This window comes from Halyomorpha halys, unplaced genomic scaffold (assembly GCF_000696795.3).
Source record: "Halyomorpha halys isolate HHAL.00 unplaced genomic scaffold, Hhal_1.1 Scaffold381.1, whole genome shotgun sequence".
Taxonomy (NCBI): Eukaryota; Metazoa; Arthropoda; class Insecta; order Hemiptera; family Pentatomidae; genus Halyomorpha; species Halyomorpha halys.
In genome coordinates, this window is record NW_027112092.1 from 386,312 (window position 1) to 399,134 (window position 12,823).

The 12,823-nt window shown below is 29.6% G+C and overlaps 1 protein-coding gene and 1 long non-coding RNA gene across 4 annotated transcripts in view; one reads left to right on the forward strand and one right to left on the reverse strand.

The window, feature by feature from the left end:
* Positions 1-3,199, reverse strand: part of LOC106682011 (uncharacterized) — an 11,748-nt gene extending 8,549 nt beyond the window's left edge. Inside the window, exons 1-2 of the long non-coding RNA XR_001343336.3 lie at positions 3,042-3,199; positions 1,906-1,957 (exon numbers count right to left, since the gene is read on the reverse strand). This is a non-coding gene — a long non-coding RNA (uncharacterized lncRNA). The remainder of the gene's footprint in view (positions 1-1,905; positions 1,958-3,041) is intronic.
* A 2,981-nt stretch (positions 3,200-6,180) lies between these two features.
* The window catches only part of LOC106682008 (zinc finger autosomal protein), a 12,946-nt gene continuing 6,303 nt past the window's right edge, over positions 6,181-12,823 (forward strand). Inside the window, exons 1-3 of one of the 3 annotated variants that reach the window (XM_014422634.3) lie at positions 6,181-6,505; positions 8,733-8,801; positions 11,809-11,877. In XM_014422634.3, the coding sequence (XP_014278120.1) occupies positions 6,493-6,505; positions 8,733-8,801; positions 11,809-11,877 (151 nt within the window). In that variant the 5' untranslated portion in view covers positions 6,181-6,492. Of the gene's footprint in view, positions 6,506-6,818; positions 6,838-7,484; positions 7,513-8,732; positions 8,802-11,808; positions 11,878-12,823 lie in introns of those variants that run through there. The other 2 variants (XM_014422636.2, XM_067050102.1) reach the window with 2 other exon arrangements.

Consider the following 12,823-nt stretch of genomic DNA (forward strand, 5'->3'; position numbering starts at 1 on the left):
AAATATATATGAAATACGAAATACATAGGAAAAAATATTTTTTTAAACAAAAATAAGTTTTACACTTGCTGAGTTTTTTCTCTTGACCCTACACTCTCAAGCTATTTTTCCCTCTGACTATACAAAATATAAAAATTTGACATATTAATAATAATTGATGAATAAAAAACCTTTAAGAGATAAATATGTTATTATTTGAGAAAAAGATCGTCTTACTTCATTAAGAAAAAAATTAGGATTTGGCTATTAGTACAATCAGAGAGAAAGATAATAAAATCAGTAATGAAAGTAAACAATAAAAGTTCATTTATGAAACTAGGGAGCAACATGGTACGAATGGGGTACTAAGTGTAATGATTCTATTTGAAAGATACATAGCAATAGAAAAATAAAAAAATGACCATATGTAAAATATAAGAAATGGAAAGCTAGGAAACATTACCTGCATGAATTTAATTATTAAAATTTTTTTTTTTAATTTGTAGTGCTTGACAAAGCAGCAAAAGCACAATTTTTTTATGTTCCAAATTTAAACATATTGAATCTTTTTTTTTAATTTCAAAAGTTAAGGTAAGTGGAGAAATACCCTTTTAGCATTCAGCGATTCAATTTAATACCAATAAATTCTGTATAAATCCTTTATACATGGAAAATATATAATATGTTTATGAAATTTTACCTGTCTTAACAGTAACATACAGAAGTTGTATAATATTCTGACTGAACAGGGAATACCAAAGAAGTTAATAAATCTCGTACAGATGTGCATGAACGAAAAGTTTAATTAGGTACAAATCGGTAATCATTATTCTGAGAAATTCCAGGTCCGGTCGGATTTAAAACAAGGTGATTCTTTATCACTTATCTTATTTAATCTAGCACTAGAATATGTCATTAAAAGTGTGATGAATACCGAAAAGGGTTCAACTTCGGGTGGTAAAATACAGGTGCTTGGGTATGGTGATGATTTGGTATTATTGGGTGAGGACAAAGAACCTATAGAACTAAATACAACCACGTTAATAAACTCCAGATAACTCAAGGAACTAGGTTTTGAAATAAATATGGATAAAACAAAATACATGATTAGCAGTAGAAACGCGAGCAATTTCAGTGATATAGGTATAGGAGGAAATATGTTTGAACAGGTAGATAGGTTCAAGTTTTTAGGTTCTACGGAAACTAGAAAAAACGAAATTGATGAGGAAATAAAAACTGGGTTGAAGGTGGGAAATGCTTGTTATTTTTCAAGTTCTAAACTGCTTACCTCAAGTATTCTATCGAAAAACTTAAAAATTATAATTTACAAAACTATTATCCTTCCCACTGCTCTTTATGGATGCAAGACGTGGCCTCTTACACTAAGGGATGAACAGTGCCTTTTTTCAAAAATAAAGTATTGCACAAAATATTAGGACCGAAAAAGGTTGAATTAACAGGAGAATTTAGAAAATTACACAACGCTGAATTAAGGGACCTACACTAGATAAATATAATTTGAGTTATAGCATTGCGGTGTATAAGATGGATGTGTAAGGTAGTAGGGCTTAGTAACGAGCGGATCCCTAAAATATTAATTAACACTGAACCAACGAGTAAACGTCCGAGGGGTAGACCAAAACATAGATGGGAGGACTGCGTTAAAACTGATTTAGTAGAGTTTGACTTGGAGGGGCATCATTGGAGGGATGTATGCATAGAGCTTTTAGTAATATCAACATCGAGGCCTTATAGGCCTTCATTGATATTATTATAACAGTAACATACAATTTTATGTTTGTGTTTTGACAACTCTATTTGTTAATATTATTCCATTAATATACTTATTTTTGCCTTAATAGGGAGTCAATAGTACAAAAAAAGAAAGAAAAAAAAGCCAATTGATATTTATAAAATATTTTATACCCTCATCAGGGAGAATTTGTCTCTCCTTCTAGTTTCACACTAATCAATCCATCTGTGAACAAATACAAAATATTTTAAGTAAATATGAAGGAAACAGCTCAATAAAATTTATCTAAAATTAATATAAGTTAAAATTAAAATACCACAATAAGAAAAAATACAACCAATAAAAAAATAAAATAAAATAAAATATAGATGTTTACATATTATTCATAAGTATTATACACCACACTCCTACACTGGGAAGGTTCAAATTTATAATATAAATCTTTTTTAATGAAATTTATAATAATTTTCATTGACCGCACCCCCAACCATCTTCTCCTCATTTATCATCCACGGTCAACTATCTCTCATAATTATAAATCTTTTTTCATGATTTGTAGTTTCCAGTCTTTTTAAAAAAATAATACTACCTTTAACTCCAAAATTTTTTTAAAATATAAAATAGATCAACATTCCATTGCCATGCTACTGATTTTCATCTTTTAATGAAGTTCATCACTCTACTTTGAATTGAAATTAATCCTCGCTCATTTTATAATAGATACTGCCATATTATTATATTTGTTTCTGTGAACTGTTGTGTATTATTTATCATTACAAAAAGAAAATATATATTCATTTAGTTAGGAAGAGGGAGTAAAGTACTTTCAAAGTTTTGTATTATTAAAAAAGTATGGTTATAGGTTTGTCTGCAATTAAAACTGTTAATGGTATCAGGGATTGACAATTACATTTACAAATGCACTAAGATTAATAATAGTCCATGAAAGAATGTGTCTTCAATTTAATGGGGAAAGGAACAATTTGTCTCTACTAATTCTTCTAAATTAATTGTGTCTAGGATGTGAAAATCCATAAAAACTGAAAGAGATTACAGCAAACAAAACCAAAAAAATAAAGCATACTTAAATACAATGACAATGTAGATAATACTACTCTTTTATAAGTGTTATTAGCCCCTAACATACAAAATAACCTTAAAAAGTTCGGTCCGAGGACTGTAAGTTAACGCATTCAAACAAACTACTAAACATTACACATTAGTATTTATTTATAAAATTTATTAAATCTCAAGAACGGTTACTATAAAGTATTAGCAGAGTTGAAAAAATATATTAAGTTTTTCTAACCTATTCCATCCGTCCCATGGATATTCAAAATCTACACACGTGTAGTAAACCTCTTAGGTAACCGAATTAACCGTCATGAATTATAAGTAGAGCAATGTTGCCAGTGTTTGATAACTAAATATTGTACTTTACTTCAATACTAACATACATTTTCATACTATCATATATTAATTGGCCCGTTCCTTTTTTGAAAATCTTATAAATTTTTTAAACTATCCTGTTAATTTAAGTTTTGTAATTTAAATTATTTTGATTACCGATAGTGTAGGAGGGGAGGGCTAAAATTAAACAGTTAGGTCTTATTTAGTGCTCACCAATGCTTCCCTAAAACACATTAATAAATTTATTCATTAGAGAGCTACAAATTTCACTGTTAAACAAAATTAAGCCTGGGCTGATCATTCTATATTTGTCAACATGTTAGTGAAAGCAGAAAAAATGCTGATTTCTTAACACAATTCCAAATAAATGGCGAATTTTTTTCCACTATTCGTAAAATTACAATGATTAATTAAAATTTTATTTGTAAATCTAGTAAAAAATTTCAATATTTTAACAGCATACATCTTGCGCACAAGCTGCTGTTAATATTAGAGTTGTTCCCGGTGAATCCTAAAAAAAATATGTATCTTTTTGGGACGATAATCTCCTACTATTGAAAGAGGAAATATAGGCTAGGGTCGTATTAGAGAATAGTAGGTGAAAATAAAATATAAAAATCCTCAACATTACGTAAAATGAATCAAGAAAAGAAGTTTTATGGTCCAAACGAGGTTCTCAGAAATTTTTTAGAAAAAATAGATTTTAGAAGAGACGGTGTTCAAACTCATCAGATACTATTATGGCTAAATAGTATAAATAATAACAACAATAACCTTATAAAAAAGGGGACGTATTGCTCTTCGATGAATAAAAAATTGCTTCCTACTTTGGCTAACTCTATACTTAGTAACTTTGAGGATAGAATGAATCGAATCAGGAAACAAAGTCCTTCTCTACGGACAGTAGGCAACGTGATAGTTTTCTTTTTTATGGATACTATCCGGTTTTCAGAGCTTGGAGACGCACAGTACACTCTAAAGAAGGAAAAAACCTCTACCCAAGAATAGGGTACTAAAGAAAAACTGACCTTTTAGAATCAAGTGTGGAAATTTCGTTTTCCTTGCCAATAAAGAAAAACCGAGGTAATATCGATTCATAAAATTTTAAAAAAACGACTGAACCCCTGAAATTTCCGTCTAATTTTATTGCTTAAGTCTTTCTCTAAATAATTGTAAAAAGTTGCCAAGATATTTGGATAACAAAGTTAGATCAGACAATGAGGCTTCAAGAATCATCTTAGCAAAATTGAACAGGTTTTTATCATGGAATCAAGAATGGTTATAATTGTAAACTAGGTAACCTGAGGATATAAAGTCCAATAGTTTTTTTTAAGAAAATTCTGTACTAACCTTTATAAAAGTAAGATATAGAAACCTGCGCACCAAATATAGACAAAAAGGCAAGGACTGCCTTAGAGATCCGTACTTAGTACACTCAATGTTACAGTAATTTTAGACGATATTGCAGAACTGCAACGCATTCCTGGTACCATCATGTGTCTCCTATGCTGACGATCATTTGGGCTACTGGAATGAAAGGTTAAGACAGAGATTCAGCTTTTACATCGTATCGAAGAAGCCACATGTCTTCCTGTGAAACTTTATCTAAAGTTAAATTGGAAAACAGATCGAACAACCCTAAGACAGACTAGTTTTGCTGAAAAGAATGAGAAGAATTCGAAGGGGAGTGTCGGAAGATATAGTCAATCTTGCTAACAAAATGTAAATCCGCCCTTTCTTGGAATACGAATTAGAAATTACAGCATCGGCAACGTCCCTTCTAAAACTTACTGTAATCCAAAACCAGGCCCTGAGTTATCTACGAGTCAACCCCTGTACCCACATTGGAATTAATGGCGAGAGTGGAATTGTTGGTCAGAAGAGAGTGGTTAGCTATTAACATGAATCAATGGCTTCGGCGTTTGGATATTGGGGTATACACCTGATACTAACAGTCTTGAAACGCACATATCATTCCTCAAATAGATTAATAAAAATAATAAGTAAATCAAATATTTTCAAAAATTAAAACGTTTACAAATTCGCATTTTTCAAGTTTTGATTATGAAATATTTATAGGCTTGGAACTTATATATGTACTTAATTTTTTCGCAATATTTTTTCATAAAAATTGGAGGAATAATACACAGTAATTTAAACATGCACATTTTGTAAGCTTCACTTCTAACACAAATAAACATCAATCTTCCTCGCGAAGGTAGAAAGATTAAAGTTTAATTTGACCGCACCCGGACCATGTTCCATTTAGAAAGATTGTCCTTTCAGGGAAATTTACTCAACGTAATAAAATTGAATTCTCATTTTATGGAATATGTGTGTATTTTAAGTATAATAGAGGTCCAAGTATTGATCACGAAGGAACATTAGGGGTGGTCGGTCTTACTGGGGATTATTCTGAATCTTATGGAATGGAGGAAACTCTGTTTCGAAGAAATAACTGAAGCATTGAGTTTTAGGTTCCATGGGGGTAGATATCTGTCGTGGAAGTTTGTCAGACATTTGCAGATAGTTGATAGTACGACACCAAATGTCAGTTATACGATGTTATTCGGGACAATTACTGTCACCATGACTAGTTGACTGTGACACTGCGGAACCTTGGCTTTAAAAGAAGTTCCTGGAGCCAGACTTGGTCGAAGGCTTGTGCAATATCCAGTAACACTTCATTTACATATAATTTCTACTTTAATGCTTCAATATGCAGTCATTTGTGGAATTGGTGGTGGATTACTAGGTGCAATTTTTGAATATCGAATTAATAATCAGAAACTATTTGCTTATCAACCATCAGTCAAATAACAGTGGATAAAGATATTGTTCAAAAATTTTATGTTTATATTTTGAATTTTACTCTTGGTTATATGAGAATATTTTAACTAAATTGGGAATTTTTCAGTCTTAAGTATTGAGTTGTAGATTTGTAGTGTCGGGGTTACACATACTAACAAAAATTTGATTGAAATATGTACCACCTATTTTGACTATTGCCTATTAGTTTCATTTGTTCTTCATAACACATGTTCCATGAGTGAAAAAGAAGCCGTTGATATCTTATAATCTTAAAGACATAAAAATAAGAGAATGATTTCTATGTATATTTCTAAAATACTTTCATAAAATATAATTTACTATTAGGAACTTCGAGGTACTTTGTTCTGTCATATGCATACAAAGTTTTGTAGCATTCGATAACTTCTTTGGACGACAACCTTCAATTCTGATGGATTAGTGTACTTCCTTACCTGAGGGAAATATTTGTTGTTTTTGGAAGTTATATTTGTGGATATAGAGATATCTCTTATGTATTATTTAATTTTAAAATAAACAGGATGGCCAGTGCTGGTAAGGCTGTTAAATTATTTATTGAAAAAATGTAATAATCTGTTTCATATCACTGATTAGGTAGAAGTTATGTGATGGGAATTATTGTGTGTTTTGTTATATATTGATCACATTAAGTTAACATTAAGCTTCAAAGTGTATTGTTTGTACAATAAAGTAACCTTGACATGATTCAAGTTCTCCCTTACTTTGTTTTTTTACCATTGGTGGTATGTAGGTCATATTTTGTTTTCTTATTTTAGAAAACATTAAACCATAAAAAAAAATCAGCTCAATTTCTATTATTTGTCTTTCTAGTGATATATAAAATCGTTCTGTCTTCATCAAAATGTGTTAGTATTGTCAAATCACTTGTTATTATGAGTATGAAGAAATTAGTGATATAAATATAATCTGTAAGATTAAAGTTTCTGAGATCCTTTATTCATGATCAGTTTTGATTTTAAAAAATGATTAGATTAATTTTACACTATCCTGTGGTTTTTTTATTTCATCTCCTTGGTTCAAAATGAAATCTATATTCTAATTAGGTGTATTTTCAATATTATTGTTCAGAAAGCTACTATCTCCTGCTTAATCAGGATTAATTATTGACATTATGTTTTTTTCACATAAAAAGTACTGCTATTAATTGTTTATGGACATGTAGAGTCAGTGCTTTATTTTTCTAGATCATTGAAATAGTTAAAGGAAGATATTCTAATGATTTGAGCCAGTTATGCATCTAGGGTTTGAACAACTAGTTCGTTTTATGGATTAGTTTTCTTTTCTTTTAGCTGTTATATAGAAATTTAATAGCGATGAAATAAAGTTTTGTATAAATCAATCGGTTGATAATTATCTCCATTATTGTCTCTGATTCTGTGTTGTATGGGAGAGGGAAGCTGTTTGATGACCTTCAGTTGAAATTAACTTTATAAGGTTGACTTTCTTTATAAGGTATATCTCAGGCCCCCACACATTCTCTTATTTCATATTGGTATGCTGAGTTGGGATGGCTTTATCTGGTATTTTAATAACCATGATTTCTCTGTATATCATCAATTTCCTCCACATTCTTTCGTATATGCCTAAAATATCATACCAAGGCCATTGTAGGATATTATTGTCTATCAACTCTTTAAGATCTGTTCCTCTTTGTTTTGGAATTTTTTACTCCTATTCTGTAAAATTTCCTTTCTAGGTTTCTTGTAACATTTTTTTTTCTTTCTTAATTCCCAATGATCCATGTAAACATAAATGCAATATGTACATAAAAATAATTAAGCCAATAAATAATCTAGTCATTATTATTTTGAATTGAATTATTTTATTTATTGAACAGAAATTGTTTGATTTTTTAAAAAGGTTTTATTTTATAATTTTTTGAACATGTTAATATGACAGCTATTTGGCGTTATTATTTATATTTTCTATGTCTGCTATATCGTGAACTAATTTTTCTTTTCACACTTAAATCCATTGTTTTTTTTAGTAGCTCTTTGTAGAAGTACTTCACTGCTAATTGGAGTATTGAAAACATCAGTGGGCCTAACTCACCGGCTGTTATTCAGAAAACCCCATTAGAAGATTTTCTAAATATTTTTGAAACTGCTTTAGACTAGTTTTGAAAGTTGATCCTTACATTTCTGCCATCTGAAATTCAATAAGTAGCAGATTTTATGGATGTATTTTGATATCAGAGAATGAAAACTTTGTATCACAAAAAAAAAAAAAATACATGGTTACTGAAAAAAATATGAGTTTAAATTCTTTGTTACTAGAGTGAAGCAAGATTATTATTTTTTTTATTCTCATGTATTGTGAGATAAGATAATCTAAGAGCTTATCCATAAAATATTGTATAAAAGTTATTAAATTTTTTTTGGAGGTACTAGGTTTTCATTCTAGACCATCGATTTGTTTTATTACAAAATACTGGGTGTATTTTAGGAGAAAATGTGGTTTGGTCCACTCAGTTTTTTTTTTCTATGAATTGATATTTTCATTTGAGAATACAATTCATGGGATCAACCATTGTTTAAGCATAGGTGTATTTAAGTTTTTTATTCATTCTTTTTTGTACTTAGTAATTTAATAGGAATTTTACCTCTTTGTTACTAATGAATAATATTTATTGATATTAAATTTAATTTTAATGTTTTTTTTTCATTCCATATGTAAAAGTTTGTTTATGAATTATAATTTGAATAATACTAAGTATACTAATGTCTTAATTATTTTTTAGATACGATTTCACCTGGAGGACAAATAATCATCAAACAAGAAGACGAAGACAATGTGGATTATAATGATGGTAATTTTAAAAATTTATATTTTGATACATTATTATGCTGTTATTATTGTATAAAATTCATTAACATTCTTGTGATCCTATATACCTAGTACTTAATTAAACAAAAAATCTGAAAAAAAATTTAAATCTTCAAATAATACATAAAAGCTACCAATTATCCTCCTTCCACAATTTGTGGAGTATTTTGGATCTTGGAAAAAAAACTCAAAAGCGACAACTCAGAATTGTTATTTAAACTAAAATGGCTTATCTAGTTCTCTGAATTGAGTTATTACTTGTATTTAGTTTAGGTTTATTTTTGAAATAATAGAATCATTTTGTTGCAATTTTTTATTATATTACATTTATTAAACTATTACTTATACAACAGTATTGATTATGATTTAATGATAATATTGTTCAATATTTATATATTGTAATAATATCTTCTTGTGACACAAATGATATCATGAGTAAAACAAAATAAATGTCAGACATTATTTGACTTGTCCTACTCAATTAAAAAATTATAATATTGAATTTTGTACCAAATTACAATTCAATATGATCAAAAATTGTCATTGAAAAAAAATAACAATAATGAGTTCTTAATAGTTAACCTTTGATATATGGAGAAGATGGTCGGGGGGTGTGGTCAGCAAAGATAATGTAAATAAAGAAAACTTATTTATTTGTGCCGATGTTTCGACCTGATTTCAGGCCTTCATCAGTGTAACTAGGGCGGAGATGACATCTAAAGTCCATTACTTTATTTATAAACTGTCATTTTGTCTGCGACTGCTCCTATCTTCCTCATAACCTTTATTAGTGACCTTTCAACAGCTCCTTGTAATATCAATTGTTGAAGTTTCTCATACTGCACTAAGTGTACTTAGGAAATACTGTGATATCTATTATAATACATTGGAAAGTCAAGCTGAGCTCTCCACCACTTTTCTGGAGGCGAAGCATCCTTTTCTACTACCACTAGGTCCAAAGGTAATTCTATCCTAAATACTTTAGATGTCAGCTCCACCCAAGAGATTCATTCCCTGAAATTCAGGTCGAAACATCAGCATAATAAAATAAGTTTTGTTTAGTTATATATCTTCGCTGACCACACCCCCGATTATTGCCTCCTTGGTGGGTACCTGATCAAGTGCTGACCATATCACTTCTTATAACTGTTGTTGAAGTACCATCCCCAACAAGAACCCAAAGAACTCCAAGATCCTTTATGGATTGTAGTGATACAGATTCTTTTTTCTGATGGGGAAAAATTTGGTTCTCCTTTTTCCATCTTGTTTGAAATATGGCTCCTGAAGTTCATTTTAAATAAAAGAAAATGGTCCGGGTTGTAGTCAAGAAAAACAATTAAGAAATAGCATCAAATATTTATTAATAGTTAACATTTCGACCCATACTGCAGGTCTTTATCAGATATAATGTAAAAATATAAAAGTTATGTGAGTAAAACAGATATAAAGGTAGAAGTATTAAAAAAAAAAAAACTAATAATAAACTGTGCAAACAAACTAACATAAAAGATTAATCAACAATAAAAAAGGAATTTAAAGATGAATACTGGTTTTTCCGTGGCTCAGATGGTTAGGCCTACATCTATCATTCTGAGATCTGGGCGGCGCCAGTTCAAATCCGGACTGGGGCATTGAGTTTGTCATTAAGTGGCAGTCCCACGAAATGAAAAACTTGACCCCCCACCATGGTTAGAATAGGTTGGACACTTGTAGATAACTAGGCAAACATCACCTTTGCTGTGGATTGCCTTAAAAAAAAAAGTACTAAAGAAAAAAAAATACTAAAAAAAAAAGTAACCAATGTAGTAGTGACTTATGAAATAGAGATATCTATCTTTAACTTCCTTGTATTAATGTCTCTTTATACTTCCACTTTCATATCAATTTTATTATATTGTACTCTTAATTAGCCTTTCCTAGTTGTTGTTGGCTGGGGCTTTAGGGAATAAAACCCTGAGGTCATCAATGCCCCAGCTTTTCCTAGTTTATATATTTTTATTTTAATATTGTTGATAATCTGCGGTGTTGGTCAAAATGTTAACCATTAATTATTATTTAAATCTGTTTCTTAATTCATATTTTTGAATTAATCTCTGACCATCTCATTCTAGTTCATATATAGTCAATTATCTGTATATAATTTAATATGTTATTGTTTGTATATACTATTAATGTAATAGTATTATTATTATTATTATTACATAACTAGTAATAGCAATATACTAGTTTTCTAATAATAATAACTAGAGGCCGTATTTTTGTGCAATTGCATCTTCAGTTCCCTAGATTAAAATTCCACCTTACGTTGGCATAAATTCGAATCATGGAAAAGACATGCATTTTATCAGAATAATATTAATTTTATTTTGCACAAATTGCATGTTTTGAAGTTTCCCACAATTTTGCATATTTTGAGTTTTTGCTGCACAAAATTGCATGTTGTACCCTTTTGGGCTAGATTTTCTTTTTTGTTGCCAAAACTTTAATGTTTGAACTAAAGTTCTCATATTATACGTTTATAGGTATATCAATATTTATTTATTATATATTTTTTTTTCCTTTTTTAATTTATAGTTTAAAATTGACAAATTTGATTAACATATGAATATTAGAATTCAACTTTAAGAACAGGTAAGCACAAATGACAAATGTTCTAGGAATAGTATTAACCTGTGGTTTCGGTTAACAAAAAATGTCTCTCTAGAATAAGCTGAAAGAGAAGATTCAGTATTATTGTTTTTAACTAGGAATACAACTCTTCCTTTCGCCCTCTATTCTTCTGTCTGACTTTGTTATAACTTGTGGAAATTTCAAGTATTTTTATTTTTTAATTTTATTACTGTACAAAAATCCTCTAATAATAACTAATGATAATTATATTTTCAATAGTAACAATGATAATATGTATTATAGTTTTTTCTTTCTTATAATTATTCAAGTCAATTTAGAATTCATCAAATTTTACATTTTCTGATATTGGTGTTTTTTAGGAGATGGGAACACTAGCGATAGAGAATCAGTTGTTGAGGAAGAACACAGTGATGAACTATTCAATGATGGTAATTTTTTTTGTTCATTTATTTTTAGTTCTTGAACTGTATTTAATTGAGCAGTTTATACTTGATTGATGGTTATAATATGGAGTATTGCGCGGGTCATTACACAATTGATCCAATCAAAAACACCACAGGCATTACTGTATAAACTTCTAACAGAGTGTTTCTAACAAAAACTCCACTTGTCTGTGGTGCTTCTTGCAAATGCTTTTGGAAAATAGGTTATGAAGGGCCCTGATGAGGTTTTTACATTTCATAAACATTATCTGTGACTTATAGAGTTAACACATGATTATGTTTAAAAACGTTATGGCTTGGTTAAATTTCATTGTTTGTTATATTTCATAGTTTTCTTTTAATAAATAGTTATTTAAGGTAAGGTATTACTTACTAAGTATTGCTACTAGGGGGCAGTGGTAGCTGTGTGGTAATGCGCCAGTCTACCAACCCACAGGTTGTCAGATTGAATCCCAGTTGCAAAACTCACTCACAACCCTCCCCCCCCTGGGCATTTGTGAGGGCTGTTAGCTAATGGATGGCACTCACAAAAATATAAGCATGGGAGTGACGAACCCACCCTAAGGAAAAACCAGATCAAGAAACGTGCGATGTATTTCCAAATACATTGCACGAGGACTTAGACCTTCATGGTCTGTTGCCCATATAATAATAATTATTATTTACTAAAGTAATTATTATAATATACTTAGTATTACTACTATGTAATACTAATAATAGGAAGTTATTGCTTTAACCGTGGAATAAAGCTATAATATTATTTTGCTTCAGATAAGTTAGTTTTGTATTTCATTCTGTAAAAATGTAGGATCACTGAATTCTGTTAAAACAGAATATTTCATCTAGTTACGCATTTGGTTTTTTAAAAATTAAAATACATCAGGTTGTTATACATTATAATTTTTAAATTAATTAGTTTATTAACACTTTG